This window comes from Leucoraja erinacea, chromosome 6 (assembly GCF_028641065.1).
Source record: "Leucoraja erinacea ecotype New England chromosome 6, Leri_hhj_1, whole genome shotgun sequence".
Lineage (NCBI taxonomy): Eukaryota > Metazoa > Chordata > Chondrichthyes > Rajiformes > Rajidae > Leucoraja > Leucoraja erinaceus.
Genome location: NC_073382.1, coordinates 6,342,811 through 6,365,008, shown reverse-complemented (window position 1 = coordinate 6,365,008; position 22,198 = coordinate 6,342,811). Strand labels below are relative to the sequence as shown.

Below are 22,198 nucleotides of genomic sequence, written 5' to 3'. Positions count from 1 at the left end.
TGCGGCAAACGCGACCAAACCAGAAGCAGGAGCCGCGCGGAGGTCGAGTGAGTGAAATGAAGTGCGAGCGAAGTTTTGGACAGTGCGAGATTTTCGGAGCCCCGCACTTTGAAGTGGGACCAGCCCCGCGCGGCCCGTATGCCTCAAGCGACCAAGTTTGGTCGCGCCAGACGCATACCATCGCATGCAAGTGGGACAGGCCCTTAAGGAAGTGAGGAAGGATTAGAGGAAGAAGAACTGCCCATTAAGGGGCTGGAAGCAATCAAATGTGTGAGATGGGATAGGAGGGATTAACATGAGTGAGTGACTAAAAACTGGAGGGGGTGACGTTGTTTAATCTTGGAGAGGGGTGAGGAAATATAGGATCTGCCTAGCCTGTTCATGGGACAGGTCTCTCTGGTGAAATTGGAGACAAATTGGATACATAAAAGGCAAGTTCTAATTCATGTAATTTTCCCTATTCATACAGCAGGCCAAATTCTCTCATGTACCACCTTTCATCTTAACTGACTTCACGTGGTCCAAGCTTTGCATTCATCTCAGTATTCCCAAGCACACGGCAGACACTGCCTCGATCTTTCAAGTAATGCTATCATGTTTCATGATCCTTTGATCCACAGCAGTGCTAATGTGCCATCAAGTAGCCAGAATACTAGCAGACCAGGCAATCAGTGCGGGATTAGTTTAGTTTAGTTTAGAGATACCGCGCGTGAAGCAGGCCCTTCTGCCTACCAAATCCACACCGACCAGCGATCCCTATACACTAACACTACCCTACATACACTAGGGACAATTAACAATGATACCAGGGCAATTAGCCGACCAACCTGTACGTCTTTGGAGTGTGGGAGGAAACTGGAGCACCCGGTGAAAACCTACACAGGTCATGGGGAGAACGTACAAACTCCATACAGAAGATACCACCTGTAGTCAGGATCGAACCTGGGTCTCTGGTGCAATGAGGCAGCAACTCTATCGCTGCGTCACCGTGCTGCCCCGCTGGCTGCGGCCAATGCAGACAGTCTCCCAACGGTCTGGATACAAATCTCACAGCATCGTAAGTGGTCGTATCACTGAAAGGTTTCATCAAGCTTTTGGAAATGTTATTCTCTGATTAAACCAATTTGCATTTCGGGCCTAACAATGTGATTGGGGCAGAAGAGTGGTGCAGCTGGCAGAAATGCTACCTCACAACGCCAGGGACCTGAGCTCATTCCTGACCGCTAACACTGTCTGACATCACCTTCTCTCTGCGATCGCATGGGATTCGGCAGGATGAGGAAAACCGTTTTCACCCAGAGAGTTGTGAATCGATGGAATTTTCTGCCACAGAAGACAGTGGAGGCCAATTCACTGGATGTTTTCAAGAGAGAGTTAGATATATGGCTCTTAGGCCTAACGGAATCAAGGGATATGGGGAGAAGGCAGGTGCAGGATACTGATTTTGGATGATCAGCCATGATCATATTGAATGGCAGTGCTGGCTCGAAGGGTCAAATGGCCTACTCCTGCACCTATTTTCTATGTTTCTATGTTTCTATTCCACATCCCCAAAACATTATCGGTTGCTACCAATGGTTAGTTTTTCCATTCTAAATTGCCCATAATGTGTACAGGAGTGGTAGAGTCTGGGGATGGAGGGGAAGAAATAGGGGAATGTGTGGGTAATGGGTCACTGAACAAAACTAGCGAAGGAATGGAATTGTTCTGTGAGCTAGCACAGACTTGGTGGGCTGAATGGTCATGTTGGCAAGCTGAGATATGATGCTTGCACATTTTATTCAGCGTGTGTGACTAAAATGGAACAAAAAAATGAGAAGTGGAGACACAAATGCTGGAATCTTGAGCAAAACACTAAATGATGGATGAACTCAGTGGATCAAGCAGCATCTGAGGAGGGAATGGATAGGTGACGTTCCGGGTGGCACGGTGGCCCAGCGCAAGAGTTGCTGCCGTACAGTGCTAGAGACCCGAGTTCAATCCTGACCAGGGGCGCTGTCTGTGTAGAGTTTGTACGTTCTCCCTGTGACCCCGTGGGTTTTCTCCGGGTGCTCCGGTTTCCCCCTACGCTCCAAAGATGTGCAGGTTTGTAGGTTGAATGTAAAAATCTGGATTCTCGGTTTATCAACAACCATGTTAAATTAAGTTGCACTTGACGTGCTGTGCTTCGAGGCAAGTCAACAGAAGTAGGTCAATAAAAGATGATATAACGTGGGAGACCAGATCATTCGGAGACCCATGAGTGAGAGAAACACACACACACACACACCTGTGAAACTGCTCATACAGGTTCCGTGGAATGAAGGTCAGTAGTGTGTATTTCGTGGTACGGATTTCGTTCCCAGGATAAGGCCGTTGAGATCGAAAATGGCCGCCCTTGATGGAACCATAGTTCGGCATCACGATTCTGCGCTCAGGCGTTTCGTTCTCGAGCCTTGTGTAGCCTTGCATGCTGAAGGGGTTTCTCCAGACACGGTAATAGAGATTTCTCACAGCAGAAATTCTGGAGCATCTGGGTCTTTCATGTCTGGTTGCCATGGCGACGGTTTCATGTAGCAATAATCATCGGCTCTCAGTGGCCCGAAAAAGCAGCACTAGAGGGGAAGAAAAGACAGCATAATAAAGATGGCATTTAATTTTCTCGTCTAAAAATAGCTGCCTTTATCGCAGCGTGCTTCAAATATGAAAAAAAACCCAAACCTCTCTCAAGATAAAAATGGAAGGGTCGCGTGTTACCTTAGCCATTCTGCACACACACACACACACACACACACACACACACGCACACACACACACACACACGCACGCACACACACACACACACACACACACACACACACACACACACACACACACACACACACACACACACACACACACACACACACACACACACACACACTCATGCCAATTATTATGTGCTGTCTTTTCGTAAATGTTTCCAGGAATTTGACCTTCGCTATCTTAGATGCAAGCACCTTGGGACATTTGCAGCACGTTAAATTTGCAGCCAATGCAAGTTGTTGTCAGTAAGTCAATTGATGTTTGACCATACTTCATGAAAGCAGAGCATGCCGATAATCCCTTCTTTTACTTTCCTCTCACACAAGTATTGTCCTCATCATCGTGACAGTCGGGATTTTCAAAGCTCGAAACCCTGAACCTTTTACAAATCAGCTCCAAATTTTTTTTTTTGAGTGATAGAACATGGGTGGGTTTTGACACATTTAGCTGCAGGCCTCTTAAAAAAATAATACACTGAAGGTACGAGGCAAGGTTTTTGCAATTGGTGATGCAGCAGGCCAGGGTATTCTGGCCTGCGGTAAGAAACTGCTCTCCATTATACATAACAACACTCCTTCCGATCTGGTACCGCGCCCTGTGTCGACTAATGCAATCAACCCGACGTGTACAATCAAATGAGATCAAATAGAACAAGTTGTCCGACAACTTTAGGCTGTGCACGCCATAAGCAAGAAGAAGAAGTGTTAAATCACCCAAATTCCCGCATCCACTATGATTTGATTTGTAACCACAGGAATTTTATAACTGCATTAGATACATTAAGGTCCAAGATGGAGTCCAACCCAGGCGATTCTTAGCGTGCTGGTCACAGAAGTGGATCCGCCATCACGCATTACAATCGCTCCACTGTTTTAAATCTCTACGCCGACAGCAACGTTTCTTTACTGTACATTGTGGACGGCCCGATTGTAAATCATGTATTGTCTTTCCCCTGACTGGTTAGCTCGCAACAAAAGCTTTTCACCGTGCCTCGGTACACGTGATGATACTCAAACTCTGCACACAGGCATGTGAACTGCAGCGAACCGTCATTGCCCTCCAAGCTAGAAGGAAACACTGTTGCGTGTATGAAACCATGCGCCTCAGCTGAATGTAATGTACCTACTCAATGCAGACATTCAGCGGAGAAATAGGCCTTTCGACCCACCGTATCCATGCCGAGCATCAAATGCACCTTCTCATTTACCAACGCTTAGTCCTATCTCTTTCTATTGGTGATTCACATTTTTGTTTACATGCTTCTTAAATGCCTCAATGACTATCGACCAGTGGCACTAACGCCGGTGGTGATGAAGTGCTTCGAGAGGCTGATCATGGAGCAAATCAACTCCTAGCTCGACAAAAACCTGGACCCATTGCAGTTTGCTTACCGCCACAACAGATCAACGGTGGATGGGATCTCGCTGGCCCTCCACTACGCTCTGGACCACTTGGACAACAAAAACTCATATGTCAGGCTGTTATTCATCGATTACAGCTCGGCATTTAACACAATCATCCCCTCCAAGCTGGTTACCAAACTCGCAGAACTGGGTCTCTGCGCATCACTCTGCAATTGGATCCTCGACTTCCTCACTCACAGACCACAGTCTGTTCGTATTGGTGGAAATGTGTCAGCCTCGATAACAATCAGCACGGGAGCACCTCAAGGCTGCGTGCTCAGCCCCCTGCTGCACTCACTCTATCCTCATGACTGCGTAGCCAGTCACAGTGTGAACTCCATCATCAAGTTCGCTGACGACACCGCTGTTGTGGGACGTATCACTGATGGGGATGAGTCAGAGTATAGAAGAGAGATCGAGCAACTGTCCATATGGTGCCAGCGCAATAACCTGGCCCTCAACACCAGCAAAACCAAGGAACTGATTGTGGACTTTGGAAGGAGTAGGAGGGGGACCCACAGCCCCATTTATATCAATGGGTCGATGGTTGAAAGGGTCAAGAGCTTCAAATTCCTGGGCGTGACATCTCTGAAGATCTTTCCTGGTCCGGGAACACTAACGCAATTATCAAGAAAGCTCATCAGCGCCTCTACTTCCTGAGAAGATTACGGAGAGTCGGTTTGTCAAGGAAGACTCTCTCTAACTTCTACAGGTGCACAGTAGAGAGCATGCTGACCGGTTGCATCGTGGCTTGGTTCGGCAATTTGAGTGCCCTGGAGAGGAAAAGTCTACAAAAAGTAGTAAACACTGCCTAGTCCATCATCGGCTCTGACCTTCCTTCCATCGAGAGGATTTATCACAGTCGCTGCCTCAAAAAGGCTGGCAGTATCATCAAAGACCCACACCATCCTGGCCACACACTCATCTCCCTGCTACCTTCAGGTAGAAGGTACAGGAGCCTGAAGACTGCAACAACCAGGTTCAGGAATAGCTACTTCCCCACAGCCATCAGGCTATGGCTCGGACAAAACTCTGAACATTAATAACCAATTATCTGTTATTTGCACTTTATCATTCTATTTATTCATGTGTGTATATATTTATATCATGGTATATGGACACACTGATCTATTTTGTAGTAAATGCCTGCTATGTTCTGTGTGCTTAAGCAAAGCAAGAATTTCATTGTCCTATACAGTGACACATGACAATAAACTCACTTGAACTTGAACTTGACTTGAACTTGAACTTGACTTGAACTTGAAATGCCGTGAGACTACCTTCCTCTACTACCCATTTAGGCTTCCCAAGGTCCAACTATTCTCCGAATTAAAACAATGCTATTGAGGGAGTGCAGCGTAGGTTCATGAGGTTAATTCCCGGGATGGCGGGACTGTCATATGTTGATAGAATGGAACGGCTGGGCTTGTATAGTCTGGAATTTAGAAGGATGAGAGGGTTCTTATTGAAACATGTAAGATTATTAAGGGTTTGGACACGCTAGAGGCAGGAAACATGTTCCCGGTGCTGGGGGAGTCCAGAACCAGGGGACACAATTTAAGAATAAGGGGTTAGCCATTTAGAACGGAGATGAGGAAAAGATTTTTTTCACACAGAGGGTTGTGAATATGTGGAATTGGCAGTAGAGACCAATTCTCTGGATGCTTTCAAGAGGAGAGCATTAGATAGAGCTCTTAAAGATAGCAGAGTTAGGGGATATGGGGAGAAGAAAGGAACAGGATTGTGGTTGATCAGCCATGATCACAGTGAATGGTGGTGCTGGCTCGAAGGGCCGAATGGCCTCCTCCTGCACCTATTGTCTATTTATTGTCTAAGTCCTCATCAGATCCCCTTTAAACTTTCTACCACTTTACTGAAATCTCTTCCCTCATGTTAGATACCTCTGCTGTGAGAAAAATATCCTACTATTCACTCTATTCATGATCCATATAATCTTGTAGATTTCCATCAATTCAGAGAACTTGGTGAAATGGTGAAGTCTCTTAAAAATAAATACGTTTAAAAGGATCATTTGTTTCAATGGAAACAGACTAATATTGGAGATTTTCTGTTTCATTCATTTTCATTCCTTATTTATTAACTCATAGAAATAAGGATATTACTGGTATTCCCAGCATTTATTGTCTGTAGCTAAGATAGGCACAAAATGCTGGAGCAACTCAGCAGGACATGCAGCATCTCTGGAGAGAACGAATGGTTGATGTTTTGGGTCGAGACCCTTCTTTAGACTGAAGAAGGGTCTCGACCCAAAACGTCACCCATGAAGAGCAGTTTCTTACAGCAGTCCAGAATGAATGGGTGATGTTTCGGGTCGAGAGCCTTCTTCAGACTGATTCCTTCTCTCCAGAGATGATGCATGTCCTGCTGAGTTACTCCAGCATTTCGTGTCTATCTTTGGTGTAAACCAGCATCAGCGATTAAGAATAAGGGGGAAGCTATTTATAACCGAGATGAGGAAAAACATCTTCACCAAGAGAGTTGTGAATCTGTGGAATTCTCTGCCACAGAAGGCAGTGGAGGCCAATTCACTGGATGTTTTCAAGAGAGAGTTAGATTTAGCTCTGAGGGCTAAAGGAATCAAGGGATATGGGGAAAAAGCAGGAACAGGGTACTGACTTTAGATGATCAGCCATGATCATATTGGATGATGGTGCTGACTTAATGGACCGAATGGCCTATTTTTCTGCACCTATTTTGCTATGTTTCCATGTTTCCTACACACATTGTCTATAGCTAATTGAAAAACTGGATGAAATGTATGTGTTAAGAAGGCACAGGGTGAAAAATGTGTTAAGTCAACCACATAAATAGCTGTATAGTTCCATATAGATTTAACGAGAAAAAAAAATTAGACAGTTATACAGCATAGAGGCAGGTCCTTCATCCCACTGTGACCATGCCAAATGTTCTACCCATCTACACTAATCCTGTTTACCTGCATGAGCCCAAAGCCTTCTATCCCTAAAGGACATTATATAGGTTATATAGGACACTCATTAACAACAACCCAGTAGCTCCAAAGTTAATAACATTGAGGCTCTCTTTACCTTTTATTTAATTCTTTAAACCTAGATTCTCCATCAACTGGACGCTAACTGATACCAAAGGCCTCAAACTCTGATTCCTTATTCAGATTCAGATTCAGATTCAGATTCAATTTTAATTGTCATTATCAGTGTACAGTACAGAGACAATGAAATGCATTCAAGTTCCATGCTATGTTGCCCAACATCGAGTCAAGTCCTACAGCCAAGCTGTGTTTGTGAAGGTTAGTAGAAACATAGAAACATAGAAAATAAGTGCAGAAGGAGGCCATTCGGCCCTTCGAGCCAGCACCGCCATTCATTGTGATCATGGCTGATCGTCCCCCATCAATAACCCGTGCCTGCCTTCTCCCCATATCCCTTGAATCCACTAGCCCCTAGAGCTCTATCTAACTCTCTCTTAAATTCATCCAGTGATTAGGCCTCCACTGCCCTCTGTGGCAGGGAATTCCACAAATTCACAACTCTCTGGGTGAAAACGTTTTTTCTCACCTCATTCCTAAATGACCTCCCCTTTATTCTTAGACTGTGGCCCCTGGTTCTGGACTCGCCCAGCATTAGGAACATTTTTCCTGCATCTAGCTTGTCCAGTCCTTTTATAATTTTATATGTTTCTATAAGATATCTCCTCATCCTTCTAAACTCCAGTGAATACAAGCCTAGTCTTTTCAATCTTTCCTCATATGGCAGTCCCGCCATCCCGGGGATCAATCTCGTGAACCTATGCTGCACTGCCTCAATCACAAGGATGTCCTTCCTCAAATTAGGAGACCAAAACTGTACACAATTTCGCTGTACACAAAACTGTACACATAATATTCACTGGTTAACACATCAATTGTTCGAAGGGCCGAATGGCCTACTCCTGCACCTATTGTCTATTGTCTATTGTCTATAATTGGATATTCCCGGTTTTGCGTTGTTTTACTGCATAATTCTGAATTTCAAGGTAATGCAACAGTCACAGCTCCTGGAGAAGAATATTTGTTTGCTACCGTCATGAAAGGAAGCCTCGCAGGATTCACAGATGAAGGCAAATATTTCACTTCAGCGGACATTGTTCAAATCTGCAAAAAGTTGCCTGGAAATAAATTACATTAAAAAAAAATGTGCCCTTCAGCAAAAATACTTTAAAATATTCCACTCTTTCTCTCTTCCAGCAGGTGGTGCACTTTTCCACTGCTCATGCCTTCTCAACACATCCATTTCATCCAGTTTTTTTAGAGACAGTGCGGAAACAGTCTCTTCGGCCCACCGAGCCCGCACCGACCAGCGATCCCCATACATTATACACACAAGGGATAATTTACACTTATACCAAGCCAATTAACGACAAACCTGTACATCTTTGGAATGTGGGAGGAAACGGTATCATCAAAGACCCACACCATCCTGGCCACACACTCATCTCCCTGCTGCCTTCAGGTAGAAGGTACAGGAGCCTGAAGACTGCAACAACCAGGTTCAGGAATAGCTACTTCCCCACAGCCATCAGGCTATTAAACCTGGCTCGGACAAAACTCTGATTATTAATAACCAATTATCTGTTATTTGCACTTTATCATTTTATTTATTCATGTGTGTATATATTTATATTATAGTATATGGACACACTGATCTGTTTTGTAGTAAATGCCTACTATGTTCTGTGTGCTGAACCAAAGCAAGAATTTAATTGTCCTATCAGGGACACATGACAATAAACTCACTTGAACTTGAACGAACTTGATCTCGGAGAAAACCCATGCAAGTCACGGGGAGAACGTACAAACTCCGTACAGACAGCGGGATCGTAGTCGGGATCGAACCCAGGTCTCTGGAGCTGGAAGGCAGCGACTCTAACGCTGCGCTACCATGTCTCCCGATACTCTTTACTCAATTGTCCCAAAAAGGTTGCTGTTTCCATATCACAGGAAAGGACATCAATTAATGCATTGCTATACCCAGTCTTATTCAAGTGATACAGTGTTAGTTGTCTAACTTGGTTAAGAGATTCTGTAATTTAGTTTAGTTAGTTTAGTTTAGTTTAGTTTAGAGACACAGCGCAGAAACAGGCCTATTGTCCCACTGAGTTCGTGCCGACCACCAATCCTTGAGCACTAACACTTTCCTGCACACACTTGGAGGATGTCTTTGGTGTGTGGTAGGAAACTGGAGCTCCCAAAGGAAACCCACGCAGGTCACGGGGAGAACATACAAACTCCGGAACAGACAAGCACCAGTAGTCAGGATCAAACCCGTGTCTCTGGCGCTATAAGGCAGCCACGCTACCACTGCGCCACTGTGCCGCCCTCAGTGCGGTGTTTAAGTTATGGGTTTGCATTCCAAAAAAATGTTAATTCAAATCACACCAGGGCAGAACTTGATATGGAGAGAAGGCAGGAACGGGGTAGTGATTGTGGATGAACAGCCATGATCACAGTGAATGGCGGTGCTAGTTCGAAGAGCCGGATGGCCTACTCCTGCACCTATGGTCTATTGTCTATCGTCTATTGATCTCATTCACAAAAATGTTTGTCACAGTAAGAGCACCCATGAAGCAGTTGGAATATGGTAGAATTCCAGCCAGTTCATTCACGTCCTTCAAGAAAAATAACTGGTTTATCTTTCCCCGATATCTGACATCAGACTATCTTTGAATGGGTTGTGAAAGCGGCCAGCAAAATTAGACTCTGTCTGGACTGGACAGGCATGCAGACAAGCCCTCCCAGGCAATTAAACAGACACAAGTTGGACCTGCTCCCATAACTATGGAATCATAGAATAGAAATGGCAGAGAAGAGGACATTCGGCCCATTTTATCCATGCTAGCACCTAGTTTCTTGTGTGTACATATGAGTGTGTGTGTGTGTGTATATATACACACTGTATCTATATATATATGTGTATTTGTGAGTATGTGTATATATACACACTGAACTTTTTTCTTCTCTATTGTTTATACATTTGTTTACATATTCTGTTATGCTGCTGCAAGTAAGAATTTCATTGCTCGATCTGGGACATATGAGAATGAAAAACTCTTGACCCTTGACCCTTGACTATTAATCCCTGCAACCCCAATCCTTGATAGTATCACATCCGACAATTGGGAATGAACTCAAATTAGTTTGGTAAATTGCCTCTGATGGTTCCAGCCACTTTTGCGCCGTGCCTTTAATAAAGTCAAATTCCCCAAAGCGCAATAAAGGTACATTATTTAACACTGAGTCGTAAAGTGGGTTATTAGGGAAGATGACCAAATGCTTGCTCAAAGAGGCAGGGTTGGAGGAAAGTCTTAAAGGAAGAGAGCGGTGGAAAAAATAAATGGTTTAGGGTGAGAGTTCCAGAGTATAACAAAATTTGGAGATGTACAGGGACGTAGAAACCTAGAGACATAGACAATAGGTGCAGGAGTAGGCCATTCGGCCCTTCGAGCCTGCACCGTCATTCTATATGATCATGGCTGATCATCCACCTCAGTATCCTGTACCTGCCTTCTCTCCATACCCCCTGATCCCCTTAGCCACAAGGGCCACATCTAACTCCCTCTTAAATATAGCCAAGGAACTGGCCTCAACTACCTTCTGTGGCAGAGAATTCCAGAGATTCAACACTCTCTGTGTGAAAATTGTTTTTTACTCATCTCGGTCCTAAAAGACTTCCCCCTTATCCTTAAACTGTGACCCCATGTTCTGGACTTCCCCAACATCGGGAACAATCTTCCTGCATCTAGCCTGTCCAACCCCCTAAGAATTTTGTAAGTTTCTATAAGATCCTCCCTCAATCTTCTAAATTCTAGTGAGTACAAGCCGTGGCTATCCAGTCTTTCTTCATATGAAAGTCCTGACATCCCAGGAATCAGTCTGGTGAAATTGGAACAGTACTGAATTGTATGAGGCTGAGGGAGGAGGTAGGCAAGAGGGGGGAATGTGGTGGTGGGGGCGGGAGGGGGCATCAGACACAGGGAAGGACAAGCCCAAAGAAGGATGAGAAATCAAAGGCGAGAATCGTAAAATTCAGCTGCGGTTGTACCCGCCATTGAATGCATTTCGTTGCCTCTGTACTGTACACTGACAATGACAATTAAATTGAATCTGAATCTGAATCTGAATCTGAATCCTAATGAGCACAGGCATGGAGTGGCGGTGGGATCTGGTGCTAGTCTGCTTGGCGCATTGGCGGTGAACATGGCTATGCAGGGGAGACGGCACTTGGTGTGAGTCAGGACAAAGACAACACGGTTTTGGATGATTTTTTGAATGCGTTCCCCCCCCCCCCTCAACGACCTTCTGAAAATAGCTCCACATCCATAGAACAATCTGTTAAACAAATGAAACCAGACAGCCTCTGTTGGTTTGCAAACTGCCCATTTGTACAAATGTTTTATTTCCAATTGGTTTATGTACCAATTTTGCTCTGGTCATTTCTCTCTTCACTGCAGGGACATTTCTTGCTGATGATTACATGCCTTTCATAATTCACCTTCTGTTCACGTAGCCAACTCACGCCTTTATCAGTGAGGTGTAAGAATCCCTTTTACATTTTTTCCTCTTTCCCCAGCAGATCACATTTCCTTTAGCAACTATCCTTTACTAAAGTTAATTCATTTCAACTGTGTTTTGATTTGGTGCCTCCTCACGCCTTTTTTCTGCAGGCATTCATCCATGAGTCCATGATATCCAGGGGGGTTCTGTCCGAGACCACAGGATGCAAAATTGACTAGGGAGAACCGTATTAAAATGTATTTATGTTATTGCGCATCCGTTCCCCAGGGCCTAATAGAACGAGGAGTGTAAACTACCTTGGGTCAAATTAAACGGTGTCGTTTTGAAATATGCCAGCTTGTGATGATTACAGGTATAATTAGATGGGTCATTTTTCTCCCTGTATCCTTTAATGCGGGCGTTAGAAATTCTTCCACTTTGTGTTGGTCTATCACATAAAATCCCAATAAAATACATTTACGTTTGTGGTTGTAACGTGACAAAACGTGGAAAAGTTCAAGGGGTATGAAAACTTTTGCAAGCCACTGTACCTGTGGGAACTTCACGAGTCAAGTGTCAAGAGTGTTTTATTGTCATATGTCCCAGATAGAACAATGAAATTCCTACTTGCAGCAGCACAACACAGTATGTAAACATAGTATACTGTAAACAATGTAATAAACGAGATTTAAAAAAAGTGCCGTGTGTGTATATATACACATACTCACAAATGCAGGACAGGCAACATCCAGAACAAGGGGTCACAGTTTAAGGATAAGGGGGGAATCTTTTAGGACCGAGATGAGAAAAACATTTTTCACACAGAGAGTGGTGAATCTCTGGAATTCTCTGCCACAGAAGGTAGTTGAGGCCAGTTCATTGGCTATATTTAAGAGGGAGTTAGATGTGGCCCTTGTGGCTAAAGGGATCAGGGGGTATGGAGAGAAGGCAGGTACAGGATACTGAGTTGGATGATCAGCCTTGATTATATTGAATGACGGTGCAGGCTCGAAGGCATGGTGGTGCAGCGGTAGAGTTGCTGCCTCACAGCGCCAGAGACCCGGGTTCGATCCTGACTACAGGCGTTGCCCTTGTGGAGTTTGCACGTTCTCCCTTGCGATCATGTGGGTTTCCCCCTCGTCCTTTCAGTCTGCTCCCCCCTCCCAAAGATGTGCAGGTTTGTAGGTTAATTGAGTGCAGGGTGTGAAAGTGGGATAAGATAGAACTAGTGTACGGGTGACCGATGGGTCTCCAAATTAACCTTCTGAATGCGGCAGTCCATTGAGTATTTTCTGGACAAGAAACTGATGGCGAGTTCTCCAAACCATCAGATGTTGTCTATTTAAAGGCCTTTCTACTGCGCAGTCTACCATTGTAAGTGAACAACATGAGCTACATAACAGAGCATAGGAAGGAACTGCAGATGCCAGTTTACAATGACGATAGACACAAAATGCTGGAGTAACTCAGTGGGCCAGACAGCATCTCTGGAGAAAAGGAGTTGGTGACGTTTCAGGTCGAGAGTGATACAGCGTGGCAACTTGCCAACACTGGCCAACATGTCCCAGCTACAATATTCCCACCTGCCCGCATTTGGTCCATATCCCTCCAAACCTGTCCTATCCATGTACCTGTCTAACTGTTTCCTAAACACCTCAACTACCTCCTCTGGCAGCTTGTTCCATACATCCACCACACTTTGTGTGAAAAAGTTACCCCTCAGATTCCCTTTTTTTGCCCTTTACCTTAAACCTATGTCATCTGGTCCTCGATTCACCTACTCTGGGCAAGAGACTCAGTGCATCTACTCGATCTATTCCTCTTATGATCGTATACACCTCTGGAGTGACCCAGTGCCAGACTCTATGGCTGCTCAGCCATATTCCCATGAGGTATAGATAAAGCAGCCAAAGATCTAGTACTGGGGCGGCTTGATGATGCAGCAGTAGAGTTGCTACCTTACAGCACCAGGGACACAGGTTCGATCCTGACTGCGGTTTTTTGTCTGTACGGAGTTTGTACATTTTCCCTGCGACCTGCGTGGGTTTTCTCCAGGAGCTCCGATTTCCTCCCACACTCCAAAGTCCGACAGGTTTGTAGGTTAATTGGCTTGGTATAGAAACATAGAAAATAGGTGCAGGAGGAGGCTATTCGGCCCTTCGAGCCAGCACCACCATTCATTGTGATTGTGGCTGATCGTCCCCAATCAATAACCCGTGCCTGCCTTGTCCCCATATCCCTAGATTCCACTAGCCCCCTAGAGCTCTATCTAATTCTCTCTTAAATCCATCCAGTGATTTGGCCTCCACTGCCCTCTGCGGCAGGGAATTCCACAAATTCACAACACTCTGGGTGAAAAAGTTTTTTCTCACCTCAGTCTTAAATGACTTCCCCTTTATTCTAAGACTGTGGCCCCTGGTTCTGGACTCGTCCAACATCGGGAACATTTTTCCTGCATCTAACTAGTCTAGTCCTTTTATAATTTTATATGTTTCTACAAGATCCCCCTCATCCATCTAAACTCCAGTAAATACAAGCCTAGTCTTTTCAATCTTTCCTTATATGACAGTCCCGCCATCCCGGGGATCAATCTCGTGAACCTACGCTGCACTGCCTCAATCACAAGGATGTCCTTCCTCAAATTAGGAGACCAAAACTGTACACAATACTCCAGATGTGGTCTCCCCAGAGCCCTATACAAATACAGAAGAACCTCTTTACTCCTATACTGAAATCCTCTTGTTATGAAGGCCAACATTCCGTTAGTTTCTTCATTGCCTGCTGTACCTGCACGCCAACTTTCAGTGACCCATGTACAAGGCCACCCAGGTCTCACTGTACCTCCCCCCTTACCTACCTAACCTAACCCCTTTGAGATAATAATATGCCCACGTGTTTTTGCCACCAAAGTGGATAACCTATACATTTATCTATATTATACTGCAACTGCCACGTATCTGCCCATTCACTCAACCTGTCCAGGTCACCCTGCAACCTCCAAACATTCTCTTCACAGTTCACACTGCCACCCAGCTTTGTGTGATCCGCAAACCTGCTGGTGTTGCTTATAATTCCCTCTTCCAAATCATTAATATATATGGAAAACAGTTGCGGCCCCAACACCGAGCCTTGCGGCACTCCACTCGCCACTGCCTGCCATTCTGAAAAGGACCCGTTCACTCCTACTCTTTGCTTCCCATCTGCTAACCAATTTTCCATCCATGTCAACACCCTACCCCCCCCAATACCATGTGTTCTAATTTTAGTCACCAGTCTCCCGTGCGGGACCGTATCATTGCATAAATGTTAATTGTCCCTAGTGTGTTTAGGATAGTGTTAGTGTGCGGGGATCACTGGTCGGTGTGGACTCAGTGGGCCAAAGAGCCTATTTCCGCGCTGTATCTCTAAACTAAACTAAACAAACTAAACTAAACTGAACTAAACTGAACTAAATCTGCACCTGAGTAAGTGGTTCACTGTCCACAAACACAAAATTCACAAAGGGAATATTCCAACATTGGACTAAACTGGATACCACTGAACTAATTAACAATAGTCAATACTCAATATCTGTCACGCTGGAGGAAACAAAATGCCGTTTCTGCAGCCATACATTCCAAATAGACCCCAGACACAAACATAATTTACAACATAAACATCCATCACATAGCTGTGAAAGGCCAAAAAAAATATCTCCACTGCACTCTCCCCCCCCCCCCCCCGGTCAGAGTCAAAGTCAAAGCCCCCGCTGGCAATGGCTGGATACATTAAAGTCACGCCGGGTGGTGCGAGATCGCACACCGGGTCTTGGTGTTAAAGCCCCCGGCGTGCGCTCGCAGAGTCCCGCGGCCATTCCAAGCCGCGCGGGGCAGTGATGTTAGGCCTCCTCTGTTCATAAGACACATGCAGGAACCAGAAGGATAATTAAATTCTTCATGCATCTTACATTGTACCCCTGATTTCCCCTTACAGTGCCGAAACAATCCCTAGGGCCCTATGATTTTGTTCTGACTGCTGACCCTTCTCCCTATAACTTCCCTTACTCACTCACACACTAGGGACAATTTTACAGTTGCCTACAAACTTGCATGTCTTTGCAGCAGAGGGCATCAGAGGACATGGAGGAAACCTACCCAATTACAGGGAGGGGAACATACAAAATTCTCCACTGAGAGCACACAAGAACTGGATTGAACCTGGCTCTCTGGTACGTTGAGCTAGCGGCTCTAATAGCTGCATCACTGTGTCTAAAAAACTTCCTAAAAACTATCTAAAAACTTTTCATTTCTTGTTTTGGTGACATTTGTCCCTCCCAATCTTTTTTTGCATTGCTTAAACCTGTTTTAATGATATCTGCCTGTGCCACATCTCCTGCCAAATTATTTAAAGAGCAACCCAACAGGAGAAGTGCACCTTCCTTCAAGTATATTGGTCTAACTCTGTTGACGTGCAATCCATCCGAACTGTAAGGGATCCAAGTCCTCCGGGAATCTGAAGGCTTCACTTTTAGTTTGCTTTAGTTTAGTGTATTGATACAACCTGGGAACAGGCCCTTCGGCCCGCCGAGTCTGTGCCGCCCAGCGATCCCCGCACTATCCCACACACCAGTGACAATTTCTAGCCTTTATCGAAGCCATTAACCTACAAACCTGTACGTCTCTAGAGTAAGGGAAGAAACTGGAGCACACGGGGAAAGTTTTGACCGCCCCCTGGAGCACTTGGATCAGAACCCCTGCGGCTTGGAGTTCCCAAAGTCGGTTAAAGCCCGCAAGTACCCACGGCTGGAGCTCCGAGGTCGACTCCTGGCAAAGGGATCGCATAAAGTCCCATAGGCTCCCCCCGATGGAGCTCTCAAAATCGGTCTCCAGCAAAGGCCTCCAACTCCTCGATGTTAGGCCGCAGTGCAGACGGAGATACAATACGGAAAAAAATCGCATCTCCGTCGAGATAAGAGATTAGAAAACATTTCCCCCAATCCTCCCCTCCCCTCCCCATCGCACCCCCCACATAAAACAAGCTACGGAACACTAAAAACATACATTGAACACATACAATTAAAACACAATGAAGGAAAGGACAGACAGACTGTTGGCGAGGCAGCCTTTGCTGACGCCAATCAGGATTGAACCCGGGACTATGGTGCTGTATGGCAGTACCTCTACTGCTGCACCACCAAGCCATCCACTGGTGTAATGGTGGCATTTAAAAGACTTTTGAACAGGCATATGGATTAATAGCATGCAGATAAGAGTTCTGCAGAAATTCCTTGGACATGTTTTCATTTTCACTAAAGATAGACACAAAAAAGCTGGAGTAACTTAACGGGTCAGATCGGTTTAAAACATCATCTACAGTTCATTCCTATACATCTCTTCTGCTCAACTACGAAATCTCATCAAAGTCTGACTACTTTGAAGTTCTCCTCCTCTCTCCTCCTCATCGTTTCCCTTTCCCCTGACTCTCAGTCTGAAGAAGGATCTTGACCCGAAACGGCACCTTTTCCTTTTCTCCATGCATTTCAGGCATTCTACATCTTCTGTCCAAATATTTGCCCTGCCCATCTTCCTTTATCTTTGCCCGTCTCACCTTAAACAGTAGTGACGTTAGCGTTTGTATTGCTATTGAGGGAATGTTGGGGGAGTCCAGAACCAGGGGACACAGTTTAAGAATAAGGGATGAGTCATTTAGGACTGAGACGACGAGAAACGTTTTCACCCAGAGAGTTGTGAATCTGTGGAATTCTCTGCCACAGAAGGCATTGGAGGCCAATTCACTGGATGCTTTCAAGAGAGTGTTAGATTTAGCTCTTAGGGCTAACGGAAATAAGAGATATGGCGAAAACGGGGCACTGATTTTGGATGATCAGCCATGATCATATTGAATGGCGGTGCTGGCTCAAAGGGCCAAATGGCCTACTCCAGCAACTCCAAAACATAGCTCTTAAGCCCCACCAGTCGACAACACTTCTCGTGCTTGTTGTCCAGAGTATAGGCAGTGTCCTAGAATATCCACCTGGGACAGAATGTACTCTTCAGAGATCTGTGGTACCTTGCCATGCCTATTTTTTTTTTTTTTACTTCAGTTCAGTTCAGTTTAGTTTATTGTCATGTGTGCCGAGGCCTTTGTTGCGTGCTAACCGGCCAGCGGAAAGACAGTACAAGCCATTGTGCGGTGGTTGAACGGTAGAGTTGCTGCCTTACAACGCCAGACACCCAGGTTCGATCCTGACTACGGGTGTGGTCTGTACGGAGTTTGTACATTCTCCACGTGATTGCTCCGGGTGCTCCGGTTTTCTCCCACATCCCAAAGACCTATAGGTTTGTAGGTTAATTGGCTTCAGTAAAATTGTAAATTGTCCCTATCGTGTAGCATAGTGTTAATGGACGGGGATCGCTGGTCGGCACGGACTCGACGCTGTTCTTGCACTGTATCTCTAAACTCAACTAAACTAAACTAAACCATCCACCATGTACAGATACATAATAAGGGAATAACGTTTAGTGTAAGGTAAAGCCTGTAAGGTCTGATCAAGGATAGGGCGAGGGTCACCAATGAGGTAGTCAGCAGACCAGGATGGCTCTCTAGTTGTGGTAGGATGATTCAACTGCCTGACTTCATTCAATTAACATCATAATTTAGGAGTAATTTAACTGTACTATTAGATTGCTTATTGTTTTACTTACTCAAAGGCACATTTTAATTCCCAGGCTCTTCGTATAAAACAAGTGCTTGTTTAAACTCACTGGGGTTTTCCGAGGCAGTGCCAATGTTTCATTACCTCAGTTATCTCTTGGTCTCCAAGCGCAGCATTGCATACCTGATGAAGATCATTTCATACTTTTCTCGAGGGAGATTAGCGGCTGGCAATGGTGGTGATCGAGAGGAGCTTTCGTGTGAGTTTGGCAGAACTGCTTTCAGTGAATCAAGCTGCCCTCTTATCTTAAGATCATAAGATCATGTGATATGAGCCGAATTAGGCCATTCGGCCCATCAAGTCTACTCCGCCGTTCAATCATGGCTAAACTATCTCTCCCTGCTAACCCCATTCTCCTGCCTTCTCCCCATAACCATTGACTCTAATCAAGAATCTATCTATTTCTGCCTGAAAAATATCCACTGACTTGGCCTCCACAGCCTTCAGTGGCAAACAATTCCACAGATTCACCACCCTCTCACTAAAGAAATGTCTCCTCATCTCCTTCCTAAAAGAACGTCCTTTGTGCTGGACCACTTTCTGTTTGCAGATATTAATGCCACCTGCTGGATGTTCAGTTCCTACAGCTTGGGTTACCTTTCCTGTTGCATAGGAAGTGGTCATAAGCCATAAGCCCAGCTCAGGGACAGCGCTGGCAATGGTGCAGACTGTAATTCTAGAGGTAGCTTTCTGCCAGTTTCCACCAGCACCTGCTTTCAGTAGACGCATTGTCTGTGAGTAATCATGTTTGTGTAACAGCAGCTTTATACGTTATTGTGCAGCATTGCTATTATTAACAGTTAAGAATGTTTCATGTGCCCTGGCTGGTTTCTTACATAACAGCATTGTATTTAGTGGTGGCATCATAGTTTATGTTTCTATACCAAGTGTATAACGTTACTAAATATGCGGTTTCTCTTTCTGCTTGTATGTTACAGTTTTACAGTTGAAAACAGTAAAGAATCAACAACATCTCATGTCTACGGGTCTTTATTGGATTAATTGTTTAACTTGCTAGATAGCTGGATAGGGACATCCAGCGAGTCCAGTATATCCTTTAATTCTGAGGCTATGAACACTACTTTTAGACTCTCCCTCTAGTGGAAACTTCCTGGCCACATCCATGCTGGAGGTGTTCCTTTGAGCTAGAGTCTATGTGTGTTTCCCTGCATTAGCTGCTTCAGGGCAAATGATCCTCAAGAGGGAAACCACAAGCTCTATGCAGAGGTTATGGGGAGAAGGCAGGAGATGGGGTTAGGAGGGAGAGATAGATCAGCCATGATTTAATGACAGAATAGACTTGATGGGCCAATCAGCCAAATCCTACTATCACTTAGAACCTTATGACCCTCCGCTCAGTCCGCAATAACCAACCTGACCTCCCGGTGGCTCAGCACTTCAACTCCCCCTCCCATTCCCAATCCGACCTCTCTGTCCTGCGTCTCCTCCATTGCCAGAGTGAGCAACAGCGGAAATTGGAGGAACAGCACCTCGTATTCCGCCTGGGGACCTTGCGTCCGGATGGCATTAACATTGAATTCTCCCAATTTTGCTAGTCCTTGCTGTCTCCTCCCCTTCCTTAACCCTCTAGCTGTCTCCTCCCACCCTCCTATCTGCCCGCCCTCGGGCTCCTCCTCCTCCCCTTTTCCTTCCTTCTCCCCCCCCCCCACCCCCCATCAGTCTGAAGAAGGGTTTCGGCCCGAAACGTCGCCTATTTCCTTCGCTCCATAGATGCTGCTGCACCCGCTGAGTTTCTCCAGCAATTTTGTGTACCTTCGACCTTATTTAAATCCTTTCTTTGCAAAGACAAATCACCAATAGGTCTGCTTCAGGTAAAGTTCAGGTAAAATTCTCTCTTGTTATTATGGTGGCACAGTGGTGCAGCGGTAGAGTTGCTGCAGAAGATAACTAAAAAGGCAATACGGGTGAAAAGATGAGGTACGAAGGTAAGCTAACCAAAAATATAAAGGAGGATAGAAAAAGCTTCTTTAGGAACGTGATGAGGAACAAATTAGTTAAGACTAAAGTTAGACCCTTAAAGCCTGAAAAAGGTGAAAAAGGTGAATTGGAAGAGCTGTGGTGGCGTGCGGCTGTGACCCGACTTTGGAGATCGGAGGCACCGGCCGCAGACCTGGTGGATGGGAACATCGGGAGCTCGCAAGTCCCTGGTGGGAGACCACTTTTCCGAGCTCCGCAACAGCGACTTCTCCCGCTGGAACCGCGGGTTTAAAGGACTTGGAGCCGGGGTCTAACATCGCCCGGCGTGGCTTAAATGGCCTCAGGACTTACCATCGCCCGCCGGGGGCTTTAACATCGGAGCCCCAGTTCGCCTCGACACTGCAGTTGGACTGCTGGACCACGGGAGAAGGAACAAAGGGAAGAGATAAAGACTTTGCCTTCCATCACAGTGAGGAGATGTTGGAGACTCACTGTGATGGATGTTTATGTAAACTGTGTCAAGGGTGGGTCTTGGATTGTTTTGTAATGTTAAAAACTGTAGAAATTATATTTCGTTCAAACCTAGGTTTGAATGACAATAAATAGCATTCTATTCTATTCTATTATTATGGGGAACAAGGAAGTGGCAGATGAGTTAAACAGGTACTTTGGATCCATCTTCACTGAGGAGGACACAAACAATCTTCCAGATGTACTAGTGGCTGGAGGATTTGGGGTGACAGAGGAACTGAAGGAAATCCACATTAGGCAGGAAATGTTGTAAGGGTAGACTGATGGGACTGAAGGCTGATAAATCCCCAGGGCCTGTTGGTCTGCATCCCAGGATACTTAAGGAAGTGGTTCTAGAAATCGTGGATGCATTGGTGATCATTTTCCAATATTCTATAGATTCAGGATCAGTTCCTGTGGATTGGACGGTAGCTAATGTTATCCCACTTTTCAAGAAAGGCGGGAGAGAGAAAACGGAATTATAGACCAGTTAGCCTGACATCGCTGGTGGGGAAGATGCTGGAGTTAATCTTGAAAGATGAAATAGCGGCACATTTGGATAGCAGTAGCAGTATCGGTCCGAGTCAGCAAGGATTTACGAAGGAGAAATCATTCTTGACTAATGTTCTGGAATTTTTTGAGGATGTAACTAGGAAAATGGACAGGGGAGAGCCAGTGGATGTAGTGTATTTGGACTTTCAGCAAGCATTTGATAAGGTCCCACATAGGAGATTAGTGGGCAAAATTGGGGCACATGGTATAGGGGGTAGAGTGCTGACATGGATAGAAAATTGGTTGGCAGAAAGGGGAACAAAGAGTAGGGATTAATGGGTGCCTTTCAGAATTGCAGGCAGTGAGTAGTGGGGTACCGCAAGGCTCGGTGCAGGGACTGTAGCTATTTACAATATACATTGTATATTAATGATTCAGATGAAGAGATTCAAAGTAACATTAGCAAATTTGCAGATGACACAAAGCTGGGTGGCAGTGTGAACTGTGAGGAGGATGCAATGAGAATGCAGGGTGACTTGGACAGGTTGGGTGAGTGGGCAGATGCATGGGTAGATGCAGTTTAATGTGGATAAATGTGAGGTTATCCACTTTGGTAACAAAAATAGGAAGGCAGATTATTATCTAAATGGTGTGAAATTGGGAAAAGGGGAAGTACAATGGGATCTGGGGGTTCTTGTTCATCAGTCAATGAAAATAAGCATGCAGGTACAGCAGGCAGTGAAGAAAGCAAATGGCATGTTGGCCTTCATACAAAAGGAGTTGAGTATAGGAGCAAAGAGGCCCTTCTGCAGTTGTACAGCGCCCTAGTGAGACCAAACCTGGAGT

At 45.3% G+C, this 22,198-nt stretch overlaps 1 protein-coding gene across 4 annotated transcripts in view; it reads right to left on the bottom strand.

The window, feature by feature from the left end:
- The window catches only part of atp10a (ATPase phospholipid transporting 10A), a 448,633-nt gene that overhangs the window by 303,238 nt on the left and 123,197 nt on the right, over positions 1-22,198 (bottom strand). For all 4 annotated transcript variants that reach the window (XM_055636515.1, XM_055636513.1, XM_055636517.1 and 1 more), the window contains one exon: positions 2,270-2,594. In XM_055636515.1, coding sequence (XP_055492490.1) covers positions 2,270-2,538 — 269 coding nt within the window. In that variant the 5' untranslated portion in view covers positions 2,539-2,594. The remainder of the gene's footprint in view (positions 1-2,269; positions 2,595-22,198) is intronic.